At 31.1% G+C, this 23,560-nt stretch overlaps 2 protein-coding genes across 5 annotated transcripts; both read right to left on the bottom strand.

The window, feature by feature from the left end:
- Window positions 1-442: 442 nt before the first annotated feature.
- LOC100796146 (glycerol-3-phosphate dehydrogenase SDP6, mitochondrial) lies at window positions 443-6,390 on the bottom strand. The gene is made up of 6 exons (XM_003535470.5): window positions 5,875-6,390; window positions 3,780-4,253; window positions 2,839-3,170; window positions 2,167-2,327; window positions 1,688-1,946; window positions 443-986 (listed from the first exon to the last, which is right to left on the bottom strand). The coding sequence occupies exons 1-6, from the start codon at window positions 6,233-6,235 to the stop codon at window positions 687-689; spliced, it is 1,887 nt and encodes a 628-aa protein (XP_003535518.1). The 5' UTR covers window positions 6,236-6,390; the 3' UTR covers window positions 443-686.
- A 3,378-nt stretch (window positions 6,391-9,768) lies between these two features.
- Window positions 9,769-13,857, bottom strand: LOC100807152 (uncharacterized). Of its 4 annotated transcripts, none has more exons than XM_006589340.4 (3): window positions 13,698-13,833; window positions 13,455-13,541; window positions 9,769-10,720 (listed from the first exon to the last, which is right to left on the bottom strand). In XM_006589340.4, the coding sequence occupies exons 2-3, from the start codon at window positions 13,482-13,484 to the stop codon at window positions 9,926-9,928; spliced, it is 825 nt and encodes a 274-aa protein (XP_006589403.1). In that variant the 5' UTR covers window positions 13,485-13,541; window positions 13,698-13,833; the 3' UTR covers window positions 9,769-9,925. The 4 variants fall into 4 exon arrangements, with proteins under 4 accessions (XP_006589403.1, XP_014618791.1, XP_003536334.1 ...); XM_014763305.3 differs by having other exon boundaries at window positions 9,769-10,724; window positions 13,698-13,832; XM_003536286.5 differs by lacking the exon at window positions 13,455-13,541 and having other exon boundaries at window positions 9,769-10,724; window positions 13,698-13,857.
- Between the last annotated feature and the right edge of the window lie 9,703 nt (window positions 13,858-23,560).

Here is a 23,560-nt window from a genome sequence, read left to right as displayed (position 1 = left end):
GTGTGTAAACTTAGTCAAATTGAGCAAAAACTCAATTGTTGTCCATGTATGTCAAATATTTTGTATTATTGATAACAAAAATTTTTGAAAAATTGCTGTCATACAAAAAATATTTGTAATCATGCATTTAATTATTGATCACAAAATGAATTGAAATAAAATAAATTAACTATTTTGTTTTATTAAAGAAAATTAGTTTGTATGTACTTTTTATCTATTTTAACGGATAATTTTAACTCTCTAATTTTTAGTCTAGAGAATCAAGTCTTTTTTATTATTTTGTTATTAAAAAAAAGATAAATTAAAGCTAGATATCGTCATGATCCTTATAGAAAGTCCGGTTATGTTAATTTTACAAAAGTAGAAAAACATATTAAAAAAGAAAACATATATCAAAAAGATAAAAACTATGCATTTCATTTATTTTTAATAAAGCTTTCCATTTTTGTATCTTCAACATCAACTTTAGAAACTGACAGAAGTGTTGGGCAAAACTGCTTCAGTTAAGTGAATTCTATTCTGTAAAACCCGTCAAGTTAAAAGAACAAATAAATAATTACTTGGGGTAGGAGGGAAAAGCAAAAAAAAAAAACAAAACAAAATACAAAGATGATTGACAAAGTGGTAAACTAAAAGATGGCCTCTGATTCCTTAATTTGATTGAAGACTTTGGCAGAGGTACAAAGCTAACTGTGTTTTCCATCGTGGAACTGAGCATTTTTGGAGGATTTAAAAGTCTTCAAAAACTCTGTAGCCTTCTCCAACTCTTCCTTCTGCTTTGGATTGTCCCACTTGTGCTCATTTGCCAATATTTCAATCACGCGAGGCAATGCCTTTCGTGCTGCGTTAGTTTCAAGGAAAGCAAGACGAGTCCTCCTTGCAATGAAATCGATAGCAGATTCACAATATTCATTACGAGCACAGTAGGCCACTTCTGCCTCCAGATAAGGGTAACCGTGGGCAAGTCGTTTACCCAAATTTTCATTCTAAACAGAAAAAATACAGAATCAATTTTTAATAGTTGTGATGTGAAATGCTGAAGCAGACTAGAACTCCTAGAACATGCATGAAGCCTCTTAACATAGAAATATTACCATCATACCAAAAGGATCCTTATTGTTAGGAATGCAATAACTAAAATGCACAATTACGATCATGAGAGGCTGTCTCACCGTAATGTCACATGCACACACTAATGTATACTTTGAGTAATAACAGAAGAACTAAAAGGAAAAAGAAACAAAGATAAGAAAACACCCCATGCTCATGTTCCAATGTCTGCTCTGGTGCATGATTAAGAAATCTAGTTGCATACAAGAGAGTTTTTTTTTTTTTGTTTTGGACCATAATCTCGTATATAGGTACAGATGGTGTCATATTCAGACAAAATCTAGCTCCATCTTTAAAATTCTGAAATAACAAACTTAACCAAAATGAAACACCATTATACTATTTTCAAGATAAATTGTACGGACCATAAGGTTTACTATATGAAAAACAAATGGAAAGAAAATTACAAAACAGAGCACAGTGTGCTTGTTTAAATGTGAGTACTAGAAACTGAAAAGTTGCTCAAATGATACCAAATCACAGATGTTACTAATCACACATTCTATTTTACAGTAAAATGCATTTGTATATGTTTCTTGCTCAACAAAACTAACAATAAGAAATATAACAAGCAAACCTGAGCAATGGTAGCCACACGCTCAGCCAATGTTCCATATGCCTGAGACAAGTGCTTTGCAGTAGCAGAATCCATTACCCCGGGAACAACTTTACCACTATATGTACTTTTCATGCGCTTATACTGTTGAGCAAGAACTGTAAAAGAAGAAAGCTCCCACCCTTCACCACCAACAAGCCGGAGATTGTTGGTCACACATCTACTGGTGGGGGTCAGCTTTCCAGACTTTATAGCTGCATTAACAGCATCTTCTGCCATGCTGAAAACACATTATAGTCAGAATAATACCAATGTTGCTGGAACGCTGATGAGAAAGAAAGGCAACAATGACTTAAACACTAGAAGTTAGAAAATAATTGAATATTACTCGTTAGATAGAGTAATTAGATTACCGACAGGATTAACAATAAACTTGGTTAGTGAAACAACATTTGAAAAAACTTCAGCAAAGCAACTTCAGCTGCCCATTAAATAATTACCTTCGATAGGTAGTCCACTTGCCACCAGTGATGGTGACCAAACCAGGGTAATCCTCACAAACAACATGATCCCTTGAGATACTCTCAGTATTTTTGGCTGTTGGGTCCACTGCTAATGGCCGAATGCCACTCCAAGCAGAAAGAACATCCGCACGGCGTACCTACCGTATTATTCATTCCCCATCAGCAAACAGTGTGGTATGGAAAATGCAGTTATTAATTATTTTCAAAGAAAAAGAAAAAGAAAAGACATGTAGATTGAGTGGATACTCACTAGCATCAATTTGCATGCATTTAATCAAGAATTATAAGGACAAACCCAGTTAAAGATAATAGAAGAGGGAGGGGGGTCCCACAATGACCAAATTAAATTATTTAATAATTAAAAAAATATATATGATGTGAAATAGTCTCTTTGTTTTTTATTTTTGTAAGACAATCCAACATATTTCCAAACAAGCAATATCAATGAGATCTTTTAATTCTGAATCTAACATCAGAAATAAGAGAGAAGAAAAACACAATAGCACCAACAATAGCCTTTTCCTACTAGGTGGGAACTTTATGAATCAAACATCACATCATTGTGATCTGTCCACACCAATTCTTCAGAAAATATAAGAAAAAAATAATGTGTAAAAGTAGTAAGATATATTGGCATGAATAACATACTTTAACATTAAGGTAATCGGAGATGGCATCCAATATAAATTGTATTTCATCTTCATGTGGTTCTGGAAGATAAGTAATGCTAGTACTAGAATCTGTAGTCCCAGCAACTGTTCTTCCCAGCCATGGCAGCATAAAAACAACACGTCCATCCTTAGTTTTAGGGACAATTAGACCCATTCCTTCTGGAGAATAATAATCAGGGAGTATAATATGCACCCCACTGCTGGGAGAAATCATTTCCTGTGCATTTTTGTTGGCCATTTTCCTTATAGAGTCACAAAATGGCCCACCCGCATTCACAATTACTTTTGCATATGTATCAAACTCTTTGCCTGCAGCATGAAAAATAGCAAATAAAGGTAATTAACTATCAAGCTATAAATAACTAATATTTAATTTTGGTTCTTAAAACTCACAGATTAAGATATGCTCCCCAAACTTTAACGCATTTGTTTTACCATACATTCCACACACAGAAGCAAGTCATTTGTCTTTCAATTTCTATTAAATTGTACTTCATCTTGCAATTTGCATTAAATAGTATATTAATTGCCAATTGACATCGATTAATTTCTTAGTAAGTGAACATACAAATAACAACATAGGAAATTTTAAGTAAAAATTTGTTTGTAAGTATCCATGATGCGAAACTGTAGAGCAGAGCTTCACATTTGACTTTACCTAAGACCAATAGTTCTACTTCAGCTGCAGACATGTTCATTCCCTCAAGGGGAGGCGGGGTTACACTCTGGCTTTGAATATGTGGTTTAATCTAAAAATCCACTTAGGGATTATAATGCTTCGGGTTTCACATGTATTACATATTACATTTAACATCCAAGTCTCCTTAAACTACTCACATTCACATATATGATCTTAAATTTTCTGATATATATATATATATATATATATAGAGAGAGAGAGAGAGAGAGAGAGTTTGCCAGTTAAATTGTCCCGAATTCGTGCACCAATAACCCGTTTTCCATCATCATTCTTCAGTAATGATAAAACTTCTGCATGGTTCAGCACTGCTGCACCAGCTAGAGCAGCAGTACAAGCCAATCCAACATTAAGTCGTGCATCATTCATCTGCCCATCATAATAAACAACTGTGCCCCTTAGGGTTCTATCATTTACCTCCCTTGCCAGAGTGGGAAAGAGCTCAACAGACTCTTTTGTCGAATAATATCTTGATAAGTGCAACAGTTGTCTTCCAGCGACCAAATCATACATTTTCAAGCCCATCCAGTAGTACACTACTTCAAACCAGCTAAAACATGGAGTCATGCATGGCAATGCATGACATAGGTGTGGTGCATTTTCAATAACCTGTTTCCGCTCTTCAAGGGCATGAAGCACTAACTTGAATTGTCCATAGTCAAGGTTAAATACAGCTTTCTCCAGGTATCGAACACCTAATAGTTCACAAACACACTGACATATTAGATTTAGATCAAGTGTTTAGAAAGTTAATCTAAATAAAATAGAACGGTGCATAAATTTAATAAAACATTGCCCCAAGAGAAATGAACTCTGGCAGTTCAGTTTCTACATTGTTAAGATGCACACAGGCCTTCACAAATCTTATATGTCAAAAGTTAAAACTCATAACCAAAGATGCTTCTCAAGCCTCTACGAAAAGGGAACCACAATTGCCTTTGACCTGGGTAACTTAAAATCCCAAAGTGTGTTTCATTTTTTTAGTTTAGGGAGTACACTTCATATGTTATCTTTCACTTGCAAAAACTAATTCAAAATCACAGATTCACAGTTCTACCTAAATTTCCTTTCAAAGAAAGGACATCAATATATGCATCTTCTGTTACAGCCATAGCATGTGCCTTTTTATCCGACCAAATTTTAAGTGAAGTATAACTTGTGTTAACAACAAAAGAAAATAATAACATGCCTAAGGATAACAATAGCAAACAATATGGGTATAATTACACTTATATACATATAAAAGATTATAGAAGACAAATAACAACTTTCTTAAAAGCTTATTCTGTTAGGTAGATCCTCATGCATGATTTACACGAAGCAAAGGAATAAGAGAAAAAAACAAGGCTTAAATATTAAATATGTTTGAGGTCTCTAATAAATGATCGAATTTTTTTTCGGGTCTGTAATAATTTTTTTCATTGTTGAGTCCTTGATATATTAAAACTTTTGCTTTGAGTCTTTGATGATGTGGTACCATCATAACCGTTTGTGATGTTTGGAAGATCAGTTTGTCAAGTGACGTGTCATTATAGCAAGAATTCAAAACAAAAGTTTTAATATATTAGGAACTCAAAACAATGAAAATTTATTTGGGACCTAGAACAATATCATTTATCAATACTTCCAACATATTTAAGCCAAAAAATAATAATAATAAAAGCAACAGCGTTGAATTAGAAATCATGACACCAATGTCCAATCTGGAATATACCACCCAGCTCAAACAGCTTCATGCTGTTCCATGTGCATATGTTCAGTTTTATCATCTTTTAAAAAAACTCATTTTCCAATTCATTAATCATCAGCATACACTAATCACACATATCTATATTACACCTAAAAAAACAACCAAATGATAATAAATAAAAAATAGACCAAAAAATAAACCACGTTAAACTTATAAGTTATAACCAAGGTTTCAAAAAACGGTCCGCCACGCGCCGCCATGTCAAGGTGTGTATGGCAACCGCGACTATGGCCGCAACAGTAATGCAAATCCCTGAAATGTCAAATATGACAACGAAACGAAACCGCAACTGCGACCACAATTCTTCCTTGTGGCCGCATCAACCATATTTTCCAGCAATTGTCTGCAATGTAAAGGTTTTCTGGTTCACCGTAACCCGACTGCAACCGTAATTTAAAACCATGCTTCCTTCTAACAGAAGATTCTAGATTCCGAACAGCAATTGCACACCGCGCATTGCGAAATCATTTAACAAAACAAAATAACGAAAATACAATATCCATCACTATTAAAGCATCAATGACAGACAAATCAATACGAATCATAATTCATTTGCAACAATGTACCTCCATGAAGGAGCTTCGTGGATCGCGACGAAGTTCCGGCGGCGAAATCCTCCCTCTCCACGAGCCCGACGCGGAGTCCTCGAGTCACGGCGTCGAGTGTGGCGCCGGAACCGGTGGCGCCGCCGCCGATGACGAGAACGTCGAGCGGATTCGACTTTCCGGCGGCCTCGAGCGCTGAAAGCTGCGCCTTCCTGGCCGGCACGACGGCGTCGGAGTCGTGCACCTTCTTCCGGAGTGCCTCGAGGCGGGAACCGCCTCCGTGATCGCTGGCGGAGACGAGAGGCTCGTGCAGGATGAGGGCGCCACCGTACGCGGTGGCAATGGCCGTGGCGACGGTGCCGAGTTTTCTGAGGCGCGTCATTTGTGCGGTGCGATGATGAAAAGCGCGGTGGGGAAACGGTGGTTAAGATTATTGTTAATTTAAACGGTTTATGGTGTGGGGTTGGGAGTTGAAACTTGAAAGTGAGAGCGAAACGGTGACGTGTGGGTTTAAATACGGTCAAAAGGTGGGAACTAAAGTGTAGGGTGGTGACAAATGTCAGAATCTTCAATCTTCACCAGCGATTACTTTTGTTTTTAAACTACAGAATAGGAGTGATCAATGTCATTTTTTATGCTCACAAGACCTGAGAAAGTCAGCGGCCAATGTTATTTACATGTCAAATAGTTTTCTAGCTATATTTTTTTATTTCTTACTACTAGACTCTAGTAGTAGGTTTTGTCTTTTGTGTAATTCCACATTCCTTATCATTAATAAATGTGTATCTGTAAAAAAAAAAATGTATATATGCTTGGTACAAGTTATTTTTCTCCACTTAAGTTGCTTTTTAATTAAAATTATACATATTTATACTTAAAATCTTCAAAAACAAATCAAGGATAAATATATTTTTATTCTCTCAAATTTAAAACATTTTATTTTTAGTCTTTCAAATTTAAAATTATTTTTTAATCCCTAAAATCTATAAAATATTGTTTTAATTTTTCTAAACAGTGTGAGTTAAAAAAAACAAGAGATTCATAATTTGTGATAATTTTTTACTATTATTATTTGATTTTTTATTCTATATTTTAAAGTACAATTTTTTGGCATTAAAAACTATTAGAATCAGATCAATAAAGAAAATTAAAATTATATTTAAAGCGGTCTAAGACTTTATATTTTTTTATTGACTTTATATTTAAAATTAAAATTGAAAGGTTTAGTTTTTCATTTTTTTGTCAATTTTATTAATTCTAGTATATTTTTTCATTTGCATCAATTCATACAATTTTTTATCTATTATTATTTGATGATGAAATATATCATTGAATATTTTTATTGTGAAGTTTAGAGTTATGTTCAGCCATAGTTTTATTTTTTGTATTAATATTTCATAAAATCTAACTGCCAAATTAGTTGAGCCTTCGTTCAATTCCTTGCGTGCCTTTAAAAAAAATCAATTAAAGCTTTGAATTACTCTGGCTGCCAATGTTTTTTTGCTAGAGAGAGCATGAGAGAAAAGCCGTCGGAGAGGATCAAAGTACTATTGACATCACTTGATTTCAACACATCTCTCCGATTGAAGTATGAGCTAGTTAACTCAAAGTGATTTATAAATAATTTTTAAAGATATATATACCTCTCTTTATGATCTTTTCCATAAATATATGTAACGTGTTTTCATTTGTTTTTTTTTATCATAGTAAAATTAGTAAATTTGGTATTTTTTTTAAAAATTACTTCTATCCACTTGTTTATTTACAATCACAGAACAAAAAGAAAATAAAAAGAATGCAAATCCAAGATTTGACATATAATTGAGAAAAAGGGATAAACTAAAGATCTACACGACGAAAGTATATTGTATATAGCAAAGACAATAGGTAAGATCAATTTAGAGCGGTACACAAACTTAATAGTACAAGGGAGAGATATGTTAGATCTTTTTCGGGAACACTAAGATCAATTCTTAATAATAATATTATATATATATATATATATATATATATATATATATATATATTATAAAAAAAAGTACAATGGAGAGAATACATACAACTCTATTTTGTGATATATAATGATAAATGTCATAACATCATCTGGGAATACTTTCGTGTAGATGATATTTTTAATTAAGCATGTTTCTTGTTAATTTCAGCATTTATGTATCATGGAGCAGCCACGTTGAAAAGTTCACGTCCGCTTATCCCATACATTTCTTTGGGTATGTTTTCATCATCTAGTTTGCCATGGTTGATTGCAGTCATACTAAGAAGAAGAAGAAAGCAAAAGAACCAAACCTTCATGTTGGAATTTGGCTGTGTCATAAAACCTTAAATGTTGTATTTGGTTCTTTAAGACAACTATAGTGCAGGTCTCCTTTGTATTCTGCAATTGAAATAATTACATCATTGTACGTATTTATTCTTTCGAGTTTAATGCTCATCATTAAAAACAACTACGCAATTAGGTTTAAATCATTGATAGAAAAATGAGCATAAAAAATTGTGGTTTGCGTGCTTTGGTGGCTATTGATGATAAGAAATTTGAATGCATTCATCTAAATTTATCCTGATATTCTAAAATAATTTGGATTTTGTTATTTTTGTTTCTAACTAACAATATCCTCTTATATTTCAAAATTTTACGATAAACTTAATATTTATTAATTATAAAGATAAATAAAAGTTAATTTATTTTCTAATTTAATCCTCGTTCACAACTAATCTTTTTTGTCTAATAGTTTAAAAGAAACCTTTATAGTTAAGAAAGATTCTCATGTTTATTGAGATTGGGACAAATAAGAATGATTGAAACAATAGATATTCATCTCATTTTTTGTGTCTGATTTCTCCAAAGAGTGAATTCGAAAATAATTCAAACTAAGATTTTCTTCGTGAGTGTAATGATATAAACCTGTGTGACTGGTCGAATAGATAAGAAAGTTGGCCATAGTAATCCGAGAGTGAAAGTGTTTGATAGGGGATAAACTTTTAGTTTTCTATGATTGAAAATTAAAAAACAGCATTCATCAAAAAGGATGTTTCATATGAATGTTTTTTAACTAATTTTTCACAAAAACTTTTTCATGGAAGAAGTGAGATCTTAATTTCTCAAGTTAATTTTTCTTTTCTTTCAGTAAAGTAAAAAAAAAATATCATGCTAATTATTCTTATTAAATTAAGGTAACTAATAAAAATATTAGGTAACTTTTTAATTAAAAAAATTATCTAAATATTCACAATAATTAACTAAATAAATTTTATTTATGATTCCCAGATATTAAAATATTTATTTCATATCAAAAGTCTCCTAAAAGTAATTCATATTAAAAATATATGTTTTTTTAGTGCAGTAGAATTATAACGTCCTTTATGAAATATTATTATGTCCATTTCTTACATGATATATATATACCTTTTATATTGATACATTTTTAAAATGGAAGAATTAATTTAGAAAACTTACATGCACAATCGCACACACAATACAATAGATAAAAAAAAAAGTTGACATAAAGAAAGGAATTGGATGAAAACAAACGTAGGTAAAACATGATAAGATATGCTTTTGTTTAATTCCAAATGCACTTTACAATAAAATAACCCTACATTTCCTACTATTCTCAAAGTTTCCCTATGAAAAGAAATGATCCTAATGTAAGTATGTAACCCATTTGCAGTTCGGTTCATCCATTCTATTATCTCTAGGTTCATAACCAACCGTTATATTTTTATAAAAGTACCTATCATCATAAAACTCAGCCTTTTTATAAACCAAGCATTTAACTACTCTCTTTAAGTCTTATTTTCTCAACATTCTTGAAAATCTCCTTTCCATCAGTTGACATAAGAAATAAATATTGAAGTTCCAGGTAGAAGGAATGCAATATCATGCATGATCAAACCCCGTACAGAATCATGCTTGTTTAAATTTCAAAGAAAATCTCTACAGCATTACAAAAAAATCATTTTATTTATAATCACAATTCAGAGAAACTTGATGTTGTACAACAGCATGTACGGGGTGAAGCATTTTATTGAAGTATAGCTTCTTTATCATGCCAAACTAAGACCTTTTCTCATCACCTGTGCCGCAATTATCATCAAGGTTGCCAGTTCCGTCCAGCCACTCCGCTAGTTTAGCTTCTTTATTAGCTTTGAAGTCGTCGAATCTTTCTGATACTGACAATAAATTAATGCTGATATCACTAACATCGGTCTGTTTGTGCTGAGACTCGTCTTCAACCTGGCTTGATACAGGCAACTCATCAGTTTCGGCAGCCCGAAAAGATGAAGTAATGCTTGCAGATGTGACCAACAACGGCAAATTAGGGTACATTGGTGGCTTCTCATCCGTGGAATCTATTGATCCCCGAGTATCAAGCTGCCGCCACTTGAAGCTGCCAGCCTTCTCTTTTGCTGACTTCAAAACATTTGAGAAATAGTTACTCCTTTTTTCATTGCCCTCCTGAGCATAAAATGCAGCGTTACCCAAGAAACTAGCTCTTTCTGAATGAGAACTTGATGCTGGATGGATTAACCCTCTTTTCGGTTGTTTTGTTTCCATAGTTATCAGAGATTTTTTAATCTCTCTGATCATCTTATCAGCTATGGGAAATCCACACTCTTTCATTGATTGAACCATTGTGACAGAGTCCTCCAAATCTTCTGTGTGCAAAGTTGTTTCATGAGACTTCTCAACAACATTTTTCTTAACTTTGATGATATTGGGTACTGCATTTTGAGCATGCTGTTGGATAAAGAAAAGCCCAACGGATGGTTCATTAGCCACGTACTTGGTCATCTCTGCCATGCATTCACTTATCTCCACAAAACCATCAACAATGGAGAACTCATGCATCTTCCTAGAATAAAATCATATTTCATCATTGGTGTTGTCCAAGAAAGAAACAAAATTAGATAACTAGGGAAAAATATATGAGTGTAACAAGTTGAACAAATATTTGCTTATACATAAGGCTAATTGACACAACCACTAGATGATGCATTTCATTCTGTGACCCAAATCCTATTGAGTGTTGAAGCAGATTAATTAATAGTTACAAAGAAATAGATCATACACACACAAATAGACGTACATTCTGAAAAGAAATATGCTAGGCATATGTATATCTAACTGCTACAAGTGGCATGAGACACAATATGCGTAATTTTTTTTCTAAAGCATATGTTAACCATTGTATTTGACTGTTCAGTTATGACGAGAATGAAATTTTGAACTGAAAGGATTCAACAATTAGCGGAGTGATTCAGATTCAAGGCATAGGATTTAAGATAGTAATCTTCATTTAAGTTTGACCACAAAATTTTTAACTCACACCTAAATCATATGCATAAAAACATTGTCCGTCTCTAGCAATATTGAGCTGAAACCAATTGAAACGTACCAATAATTGCTGCATCATTTATATGTAAGATTGAAGAAAATGGAGTAGTAAAGCTGAGCATGGTAATGGGACCCAACAGAAACAAAAGGAAATATGACATATATGGGTAATTAAGGAGAAGAAAATTAAATGATGAGCTTTAATCCAAAAAGAAGGAATTGAATGGAGGAGAAACAAGTATATATTAGCACCAAACAAGGCAATTGTGGTTGTGGTGCCAAAAGAATGGGGATATAGGCTTGATTACATGTAGAAAGGATTGTCATATAATTATTGGCCATGCACCAAAGAGGAATTGTTTTTATAAAAGGATTCTAGAAATCCCAACAAACATGCCAAATCAGAAGCTTCCTCACCACCAAGGTTCTAACAGAACTGGAAATTCCAAGGGAAGTAGAAAACATGGAACCAGCAAATAAGGACATCACACAAAGAGAAGACTGTCTCAATCAAGCATCTTTTCTAGAAACAAAAATGGAACTGCCCCAATTGGCAAAGAAAGTGGATAAGAGGAACAAGGGAATATGTGAGATATGAATTTCAAAAGACTTGTACAAAACTATTATACTGCTTTACCAACATTATTTTAGCATTTATCAAATGTTCAAACTCAAGTAGCACTGATTATCAATGTACTTTTTCTCCATTTATCATGAATAACATTCCCTATTGGCACTAAATAGTAAATACCCCTAAGTCCTAACAACTACGCATTAGATAAATTTAGCAGCTTTTGCAGTATACTAAGTTGAGACAGCAAAAACAATTGGAAGCTAAGAGCTATTTTTTCTTAAAAAGAATAATCTATACTTCTAATCTCAAATATTATACAAAACTCTACCGAGGTTAGAATTTTTAAAATGTCTGAGACTCTGACTTGATCAAGTCACAGCAACTTAGTAGCTTCAGTCAGTGGGTAGTTACAGGCTATGAGTAAAGTATACTCAATAGTATTGAAAAAAATTATGTGATGAATCCAATCAGAGTAAGGGATGCAGGACGCAATTAAACAGATTCCCACCATTATTTTTAAGCAACAATTTTCCACTAAGGACAGAAGAAGAAACGAGTTACACAAGAAGACAAGCAATCCTGTTGGAAAAGAGAACAAAAGACAATACAAGGAGAAACTCCAGCTCAATAAACAAAAATAACTATGGCCATGCTCCTCTAAACATTAACTAGTAAAAAAGAAGCCCTGCACTGAATAGCATGGTGAATCAAGATGAAGAATTTTATGCCACAGAAAAGAAAATTTAAGCTACTTTTAAAAATTCTTGATATTTTTTACTGAAAATGCCAAACAAAGCACTTCCCCATATAAACCCAATCTCACTTTTCTTCTCAAAACCTTTCCACAGCAAATTAGAAATCATGCAAAGGAGGAGGGCATACCCCATTTCCCTTCTCACCTAAACAAAACAGCCTACAAGGTGAGTTCTAACTTCCAAGCAACAGGGCAATGAATCTCAAAATTATCCTACCGTATCAAATAAGAGCTCTATTATGTCTATTAACTTGCAATAGATAATTAAGGTTGATTATACTGAGTCCCACAGACAGAACAGACCATTCAAGGAGCATTAGAGTCCTAAGATGAAACCTACCGCAGAAATCAAAATCATTAGGGTAGAAAGTAGAAACTGGAGACACATTCAAGCTCTGACATGCTATTGTTTCTCCCTCCATCCCTTATCCTTATCCTCTTTCATTTATACAAATTTCATGTTTGTTACGCAAAATTATAAGTATATTGAACCCCAAAAAAAAATCCTAGTCCATAATCACAAAGTTACCAATACCCATAATTCTCTAATTACACATTTTCTCTCCAATCAAATACACCAATACATAAAATGAATCAGATGCACAGCCAAGAGACTTTTATCCGCAATGCAACAACCAACATAGAAGAGCAAGAATATAAGAAAAACAGCATATCATCATCAGGAGAGCATCCAAAATTGCATATAACAAGCATGACCAGAGGAGATCCAACCATGACATAACCAAAGCAAAACATAAAAGAAAGGTCGCGTGTTCATCCCTCTGCCGACAAAAACAAACATTCTAACAAACTAATATTTGCCAATAAAAGAATAATAACAAAAAGGAAAGACAAGGGTGATTGGTGACTATTATGAGTCATCAAGTTCAAATTTTTAGGTTTTAGAGATAGTTAGCTACCTTATTGATGAAATAATGTCTCAGAAGCATTTGAAAATGAAGGTGGCCATTTGTTGCTGTTAAATTAGTGATCCTGGCAAATCAGCTCTTACAGAGGAAGAAGGTAATTTCAAGAGAGAGAAAAAGGGTCATTGATTGCATTTATTTGCACGGATAGTGATAGGAGTTGCGTAGGTTAGTGAAAAGTTAAGAGGTTTATTGTGGTATTGGAATAAGAAGGATAAAGAGAGAACTTTAACCTACCCTGTTGCAGTGGCAGCGAAGATAAGATGCGATGATGAAGAGAGGCATGGAAGTGCCGCACGCAGTAACACTTGAGCAGATGTTGTGGTCCTTGTCTTTTCCCTTAGTCTACCACCAGACGCGATGCAACACTGACAGTGACACAAACAAATTTGGTTCTCATGCAGTAATTTTTTAGGTTGAAATAATCAATCATTGTCTGAACTAGGAATTTTAATTAAAGTCTTCCAACAAAAAGAAATTGTAATTAGATTCTTGATATTGTAAATTTTTTGGAATTGTGAGTTTTTAGGATTTTTAAAACTGCTGCCAATTGTAATTTTTTGTCATTTAAAGTTGTCATAATCTAACTCTAGGGACTTGATTGTAATTTTCTTACAAAATCAATAACTGAATACCATTTTTCTTTTAATTTGGAGACATAATTAAAAAAATAAACAGTTCAGAGACCTATTAATATTGATTAATTTAATCAATGTTTTGTTTATTATTAATTTTTATTATTTTAATTTAAAAATAATGTAATTATTGTAATATTTTATTAATTTAATTCAATAATATAGACGTACACTCATTTTTTCTTTTATTTTCTTCCTCTAAAAACCTGATTTTCAGAAAAAAGGATATTATGAGGGAAACAAATTGCAAAAACTCGATGCAAAGATGCATTTAGTAAAAAACGGGGGTGCTAACAACAATTGCCTTGCCTTGTTTGGATCTTCCATAAAACATTACTACTTTCAGTACTTTGAATTTAAACTTGTTGGCGTTTATCTCCTCTTCATGCAAAATCTTCTTTATTTTTTATATTTGCTGCCTTAATTATTGAGCACTCTAACCCAATTACTGTATTGCTCTCCTCAACTCTTTTTTTTACTCTTGGAATAAGGACATGTAATGAATAAATACTTGAATACCTAATGAATGACATGTTTTCAAGATTACAAAAGTTTATATTGTTTTCTTGTTATGTTAATTTTTCATCATTATTATTTGAAAGTTTAACTTATTTTAAAAGGTTTTACATAAATATAAGATGGGACATATTTTACAAAATTACAATGCTTAAATTAAGCCTATGGGTGGGCTTAAACAAGTTTGACTTGTTTGCTTCAACAAGTCTTACTTGTTTAAAAATTTAAAACCAAAGACAAGCTAGTATCAATTATAAGTTATATTTTAGTTTAAAATGACTTTGGCTTATTAAAATACTATAAGGTCATATTATTTTTGTTTTAAAACCTTGTAAATCATATTTTTTTGTCCCAGCATTTTTTTGTTTTTAATCTTTAAAAATTATTATTTTTGGTTTTTAGTTCGTGCTAATGTGATACTTAGGGGTGGAATAGGCCAGACAGCTTGTCAAGACCCATGCCTTGGCTTAGTTAATGTGTGACTTGACATGACCTATTCATTAAAAAGGTCAAATTTTAACTTTTTAAAAAGTATTTTTAATTAAAAAGGTCAGGTGGTAGGCTTTAAAAAAAGCTCACTAAGCTCGGATAATGGGTCTGTCTAACTAAATCCATTTCTATTTCCACTTATTAGTTACCTCTCTTTTTTAGAACCCTAATTCAACCCTTTTTTGGAGTCACTTACCTGTGCCGCACAACATATATAGTCTTGAACTCTTAGTTCGTCACGTAACTCACGCCACTTTCTTTCTAAACCCTAACAAAGAGCAACACACATCCTCATTCCTCACTTTCACTTCTCAGTTACCTACGCCATCATCATTCAATATTGGCCGGCGATACCACGTCCCATCAACGGTAAGAAAGAGAACCTTCGTCCTCTATTATCGTTCAAAATTGGTGAACGATACTACGTCTGACCGCTTATGAGCATCTCTGTGATTTGTGAGTTTGCATTTTTTATCATTATTTTCTACTTAATTTCCCCAAAAACGTTGTATAGGTTTGAGCTCCTTCTCCAGTTCCCTATTTACCAACAAGTACAGTAATCGATTTCGGTTGCGATTTAGTGGTAGTAGGTTTTGCACCAATGGTGATGCAGGGGGCGTCGTTTCAAAGCTCCTCTGAGGATAACTGAATTTGAGAGTATTAGAGGCATTTTTGAGTTGGATTTTAAGTTGTATCGTGGTGGGGCTTAAAGGAATAGTGTGTCAGTTTTCTATTGTTATTCTCTCTTGCGTGTTATCTTTTCCCATTCTCTCTTGGGCTGATTGAAGCTCATCTTCCCTCTCCACCACTAACTCTAGCGATCCAAACTATGGCAACCAAATAATTAAATCTCTTTTTTTGTCTCTAATATATTTTTCTTGTTCTTTTTTTAAATTCTTGTGACCATTTTTTTCTCCCTGTCTTTTGTTTTTCTTGTTTTTTCTTCTTTTATTTATTTCAGTTTTTTGTCACCATTTTCTCCCTTTTTTCCATTTTTATTGTTTTTTCTTCAGTTCTCGTCACTTTGGATAATAACTCAACTAACATTGTTATTGTACCCAAAAAAAATTGTACCTAAGTAAAGAAAAATTATAATTTATAATGACCTAATACTATTAGTTTTTGAGGATTAAATTGTTCAATCTTATATAGGAGTGGAACAAGACTTTTTTTTAATCTATGACACGCAAGAGAATGCACACAAGTTACAAACTAACATTCTTTTTTAACTAGATTTCACATGCATTTTTTTTTAAACCTTGAAAAAACAAGATAAAAAATGTTGGTTAAACCTTTAATGAACTTAATTCTTAACTGGCTATATGACATTTATAAATCGATTTTCATTTTGTTTTTATCCCTTTTCATGAACATATTTCAGTTTAGAGAAACAAGTTGAACCAATTTATCAGCTTGATTGAGCTTAACTATTGATCCAAAAGGTAAACGCAGCATTGAAATTGGTTAAATATTTTGTTTTGTATCCAATTCTAACTATTAAAACCTTCCACACAACATAATTAGTATCTAATTTCAAACATCCCACATTAAATATTACGTTTTCCCCTCTTTTCACTTCTAGGACATTTTTAGTTGTGTGACTTTTATATCTCTCATTAGTATTGCTACGAGATTCTAATTCATCTGCATGTGTTCAGTTGTTTGCCCACAATGCAATTTGTCATATTGTAAAGTGTTGATATTTGGTCTACAAAATTCTCCACAAGGATTGGTAGCTTAATTTGTTATTGAATGATCAAATATCCTTCTTTTAGGTAGCTTTTAAGGAGTCAATTGGTTGGTGGATTTTGCAATTTTTACTAGTACGAACTTGTTCCTGTATGCTAAGTCACATTGTGTGAAATGCATTAAATGTGCAATCTTTATTTGCTTAGTATATTATAGTTGCTTTCGACTGAAAATTACAAATTTATGCCTTTTCTATTGCTATTGATGTACATACCTATGGTTACATATTAGACTTAGTTTTAAACCATTAGTATTTCAATGTTCTATCGATGGTCTCTGTTTGTGGGCTTTTTTTTCCTTTTTCTTTTTTTATTAAGCTATGTATGTAGCAAGGTATGCCTGGGGAGTTCAGTCAGCAGGTCTTATTCTTTGTAGTAATTGAACTATGACAATTCTTTCTTAACCTTTATTGTACTTAATTTCCTTTCTTGTGTTAAGTATGCTTAATTTATTTTCTATTATCTTAATTATTTTTGCATAATTTGAATTTATATTAAAGTATACCAAAGGCTTGTGTGTTTTGTCTATTATTGTTTGAATTGCAGGAGTATTGAGGTAAGCTAACCTTGATGGCTTCCCAATTTGAGAGTGTTGAAACAACTCCTATTACTAATGTGCCTCTTAATGATACTACTCAACCCACACCAGAAGCTAATGGACATGACAAAGACAACTCCAAAGTTGATGAAGAAGAAGAAAAATGTGTCATCAGTAAGAAGAGGATAAAAACTTCAATTGTTTGACATGACTTTAATGAAGTTAAGAATTCTAAAGGTGAAACAAAGGTTGTGTGCGAGTATTGCAAAGCCTTTTTATCAATTGGTGGGAGAGGAGGCAGCACAAGTCATCTTAAGAGGCATAATGAAATTTGTTTGCCAAGGAGTTGCAAATGGAAAAAGATAAGAAACAACCATGCATTCCATTTCCCCTTTCCAATTCAACTAACCCATTTCTTAATCCATGTAGTAGGTACTCCAATGAAAAGATGAGAAATTATTGCAACTGTTGTTATGGTACATGAATTGCCTTTTAGTATTGTTGAGGAATAAGTTTGGATGTGGGCTTTCCAATATGCGAATTTTGATTTTCAGAAAGTAAGTCACAAAATAGTAAAAAGTGATTGTTTAGCGATATATGAGGCAGAGAAAAAAGTATTGAAGGCATAATTGAAAAGTGTAGTCAAGATTAGCTTAACTACAAATATGTGGAAATCAAGTCATCAAGTAGTTGAGTATATGGTCATAACTAGCCATTTCATTGATGGGGGGGGGGGCTTCAGAAGAGGGTTTTGAGCTTTGTAAAAGTACCTGCTCCTAGGCGTGGGATTGATGTAACTTATGCAATATTCAAGTGCTTGAAGGCATGGGGGGTTAAAGATAAAGTTTTTTCGGTGTCTGTTGATCATGCTTCTTATAACGACTCTTGCTTAAAAATATAAAGGAAAATTTATCATTGAGCACAAAGCTAGTTCTTCATGGTAGCCTATTTCATGTTAGATGTTGTGCACACATACTGAATTTGTTGGTGCAAGATGGTCTTAGTAAGATCAAAACCATAATTCACAACATTCATGAAAGTGTGAAATACATCAATCATAATGATTCAGGGTTAAAGGCATTTTGTGATGTTGAACAAAAGCACCTAAAAGAAAGGAAGCTTATTATTGATTGTACTACAAAGTAGTAAAAATTATTCGTATTTTAAATGCTTTTAGTACATTTATTGTTGTCTGTTTTACATGACACTGACAATTTCATATATTCAGGTAGAATTCTACATATTAAATGTTATTAACTACATTGAACTTCAAGGTTGCCTTTTCAGCCTATAAAGAAATAGAGCCACATTATAACTATGCTCCTTTACCTGAAGATTGGGATAAAGTTCACAAAGTTTGCAAACTTTTATTTGCCATGCATGTCATTTCAGGGACCGAGTATCCTACTTCCAATCTATATCTTGGTTAAGTTTGGAAGGTGAAACGAGTACTTGATGCTGCAGCTGAGGATGAAGATCTCTTTATGAGAGAAATGACAATTCCTATAAGAGCTAAGTTCGATAAATATTAGGGGGAATGCAGTCTGTTGATGACATTGCATGTGTTTTAGATCCAAGGTGCAAATTTCACATTATTGACATATGTTTCCCTTTGATATTTAAGTTTGAAGAACTTATTAATCATAACGTGAATAAAGTTCGGTCTTCTTTGTATGAGTTGTACAATGAATATGCTAATTTGAGTGTTGCAGAATCATCTACTAATGAAGGGAATACTAGTGGTAGCAACACCTCTTCTAATTTTGTGAGCAAGTCTACAATTGTTACTGGATTTAACAAAATAATTAATATTGTGAGAGAGAAAGAAGTTGTCACTACAATGAAATTTGAAATAGATGCTTATCTTGAAGAGGGTGTTTGTGTTACTGATGGTGATAATTCCTCTTTTAGTGTCTTGGAGTGGTGAAAGAACAATAGTTTGAAATATAAGGTTTTATCAAAGATGTCAGTTGATATATCGGCCATTCCAATCTCGGCTATTGCATCGAAGGCTACTTTAAGTGTTGGAGAGAGAGTTATAGATGAATATCGATCAAAGTTGAATTAGGAATCTATTGAAGTTCTCATTTGTGAAGGAGATTGGCTTCATCACAAATATAACTTGAAGAAGAAAAATGTTTAGTATTTTTGAATTTTATGGTCCCTTCTTGTAATTATTTAACGTATTTGATGCTTTTTTCTAATAATAAAATTTATCCTTGTATTGTAGGTGGATGAATCACTTAAAGTGATCAATTTGAAGATTTGGTGCCTTATTCTTGATGCTGGTCAATTTGAAGATTTGAAACTTTATTTGATGTCATTAGTTGTATTATTTATTACGTTTTTAATTGAGACTTGAGTTTTTGGTTTTAGTTTGTATCTTCAGGATTGAAAACTTCTTTTTATGTTTATGATTTTGAGACTTTAGTTAGGAAACTTTGTTTTCAATTCATGGTTTGAGACTTGAGATCATATTTGATATTATGAGATCAATCACTTTTATGTTTATGTTCTTAAGACTCTTGTTATGAATTTTTATTTGTTATGGTATGTTACTTGATTTTTTAGAACAAAATCATGCTTAGTAATTTATAACTTATAAGAGAAGCATGTTTATTATGCTAAATTTTTACCTTTAATTATTTGTTTTGGTTTGATTAGGTCTTGTAGGCTTTTCAGACCTTTTATATATTAAATTAGATCAAACATTGTATATAAGTTTTTATGGCAAATCATTATGCAGGCCAAACTGGAACCTTAATAAATAATAAATAACAAGTCAGACTTAGACTTAGTAATAATGATGTGGGTCAGATTTATACCCCGGCTAAAGGCTGGTCTACCTATTTTCACCTCTAGTAATATTTATTACACTTGATAACATTTAGTAACCGTTAATTACGTCATTTGTGGTTACCTTTTTTTTTTATTTCAAAGATCAAATAAACAAAATAACAAATTTCATAGACTCTTAAAAAAATTTACATAAACAGGAAAATGAGCAAATTATAATGATGAAAAGTATATTTAAGCAGATGATTAACTCGTTTTTCTTTTTCTTATAACCATAAAAAATAACATTTAAAAATCACATAAAAAACGAATATCATTAATAATCATTAACACACCCCAAGAAATTAATCGATAATTTTTCTCATGGAAGTATATAATATTTAGTGACATACAAGTATATTTTCGAAATGTTTATATTCTAGACTGTTAACCATGATAAGGTGTTTGTCATTTTCTCCAAGTATCATACCAACTTCCAAACTCTATATTCGTGTAATTAATGGCGGAAAAATACACCTTATCGACCATTAAACCATTCCCTGTCAATTAACTAGTACATAAAAAACACATGTTCATATATAAAAATAAATAAATTTATGCTGATAACCGGTAAAAATTGATAGTTATAATTTTTTTTTTTACATTTGTTATTAAATGATTGGTTTTAACAGTTTTTCTGGAATATTTCTTGGGCAAGATTCGAACTCCATTATGGGAGTTTAAATTTTTGAAGTAGGTATGGGATGGCTTTTTGAAACAAGGGAATGGGTTGCTTTCCCGTGAGAAGATAACACTGGGTTTTCAAACTGACAAAAAGGAAACTAAAAGATACATTACCATTATTTCATCATATCACAATTTCAGAAATTATTAATGATTAATCAATAATCTAATTCTCACCAATTAAGTAGGATATGTTAGTATTATAAATTTTCTCATATTGTTTTTTATTTTTATAGATATAAAATGGTATAGTTTTCATGTATTTATTTAATATATATTTTTATAATATTAATTAATTATAAATAATTTTATGTGTTATTTTAGAACTGATTATTATAAAAATTAACCAATTGATCATGCATGAAAATATAAAATTAGTATATTTGAATTACTTAACTAGTGATAAAAAAGAAATGTTAAAATAATAAAAATGATTTAAAACAAGTTTGGTGTCTCTCTCCCCGCTCCACTCCACACAGACCCGTTGGCGACCCTTTCACTCAGATGTAAAATTTTATAAAACCGGCCTAACCAAAGTACCACCAGAATCATTCGTAACCTTTCTCATCCCACGCGCCTTCATTCGCGATTCACTCTCACGCGATCCACCGCACTCCCTCCAAAAGTTTATGTGCTGCTATGAATAAATATTTTTTATTTTTCTGCTGAATAGGAATAAATTAATTCTTATATTATAAAAATTAATTTATATTTGAATACATTGTTTTCATTATCATACTGTTACTGTGCATAGCTTTATTGTTACTTAACATTTTTTATATATTTTATTTAAAACATCCAACGTTAGTTTTTCATTCTTTTTTTGTTTATCTCATATTATATTCTAATTTTTTCTATACTTTTTTTTTTAATTTTCAATTTTTTTCTTAAATCTAAACTATTTAATTTGTTTTCATACACTTGATGATATGCTTGTTAATTGGATTGAATGGTATTTTTTTTAAAAAAATTATTGATTGAGTAAGAATGTGCTAGGCATAAAAAAATAAGATTTAGTCGATATCTTAAAAAAATCAACACAACATTAGTGTCAATTAGATTTAACAAAATCTTGGAAAAAATAATTATTTAATTACTTGTTTTCTCGATGCAGTGAACTGATCAAATATAAAGTTTTTATGTAGTTCAAGTCAATGATTTTTTTTAAAAATCAAATCACATCATCTTTTCATCTTTTGCTTATAGAAAGTATGCTCATGTATATGTATTAGAATACATTATATTATAAATTATAAATTAGAATAAACATTTTGATCAATTTCTAATTCTCTCAATTAAACAATTCTGAATATTTTATTTCAAGATACATTTCACACGTTTTTCGTGCAATTAGCTAAAAGTTTTTCTCTCAAATATATCAAACTATCGTCCTTTTTTATCTGTATTGTGTATTAACAGATTATATTTTTTCTTGAATAATAATCATAGTAAGTATAAAAATTATTAAGCACGTTGATCATGATCAAATCTGATTGGTTAATCGATCATCTCAAATTATGAGTTTTAAATATATAATTATATTAAATATTTATAATAATCTTATAATGTTAAAAAAATATCTATAAAGGATATTTATGATTTTAAAAAAACTATCTGACATTCTTAATTAATAAATAATTACTATAGGTATGTCTTTTAAGATAATTACTCTAAAATCAATAAATTTATGATAATTAAATGACATTCTAAAATTATTTTACATAACTTATTTTTTTATTTTAATCTATAATTTTTTTAATCTTTGGATTGAATTTCAATAGTTATTTTAAAAAATGTCAATGGTTATAAATAAATTTATATCACTATTTAAGTTGTTGATTGTAAATTTAAAATATAACCTATATATTTAAAGGTTATTTATTATTAATTTCAACTATAATTTATTTTATATATTGAAAAATATGTATTTATTATTTTTAACTATATAGAAGCAACCGTTTATTTTGTGTAAGAATACTAATTTTAACTATTTGCTTGAGGATAAAAACAGAAAGGAAGAAAACTATTTTTATAAGAAAATGAAGTGTAAGAAAATAGAAAAGAAGTTAAGATACAATTACCAATTTTTACTATTTGTTTGAAAAGATTAATAAAAAAAGGAAAGTTTTTATTGTGAAATCCATAAAAACAAAATCCCCCCAATTCACATAAATGTGACATTTGTTTTAATTTCTTAAAATACGAAAGATTTTTTTTGTAAAATAAAATTTTAAAATATTAAACATGTTAATAATAGTAGAGAAAAATATTTTTTAATTAGTAAAAAACAATCAATTAGATGAAAAATAATTAAGTAAAAAGAGATAAATTATTAATTTTAAATACATTAAAGAAAATTTTTATAAGTGTAATACAACTTAATGATAAATTTAATATCATTAAGTAAATAAATAAATTTTCTTTTTTAGGAAATTAATTAATTTTCTTAAAAAGTATGAATTAATTAAAAGAATATTATATATAAAAATAAAATTAGTATCAAATATTTTTAATTAATTACTTTATTATTTATTTTTCATTGATTGAAATAAATAAATTTTATTCTATTTAAAAAAGACATTTTTATTTTTTATTTTCTTTATTTCACTTCAAGATTAATGCCAAACCTTAACACAACAGTAACACACAATCTTG

Source organism: Glycine max, chromosome 10 (genome assembly GCF_000004515.6).
Source record: "Glycine max cultivar Williams 82 chromosome 10, Glycine_max_v4.0, whole genome shotgun sequence".
Lineage (NCBI taxonomy): Eukaryota > Viridiplantae > Streptophyta > Magnoliopsida > Fabales > Fabaceae > Glycine > Glycine max.
This window is presented reverse-complemented; position numbering and strand designations above follow the sequence as displayed.

Excerpts from the sequence above, each read along its gene's own strand:
- LOC100796146 (XM_003535470.5), bottom strand. The coding sequence starts at position 6,235 with ATGACGCGCCTCAGAAAACTCGGCACCGTCGCCACGGCCATTGCCACC. Across the intron at positions 4,254-5,874 it reads CACGAAGCTCCTTCATGGAG|GTGTTCGATACCTGGAGAAA; the intron begins GTACATTGTTGC and ends GTGAACTATTAG. Across the intron at positions 3,171-3,779 it reads AATTCGGGACAATTTAACTG|GCAAAGAGTTTGATACATAT; the intron begins GCAAACTCTCTC and ends TTCATGCTGCAG.
- LOC100807152 (XM_006589339.4), bottom strand. The coding sequence starts at position 13,745 with ATGCCTCTCTTCATCATCGCATCTTATCTTCGCTGCCACTGCAACAGG. Across the intron at positions 10,721-13,697 it reads TTCGCTGCCACTGCAACAGG|ATGCATGAGTTCTCCATTGT; the intron begins GTAGGTTAAAGT and ends TATTCTAGGAAG.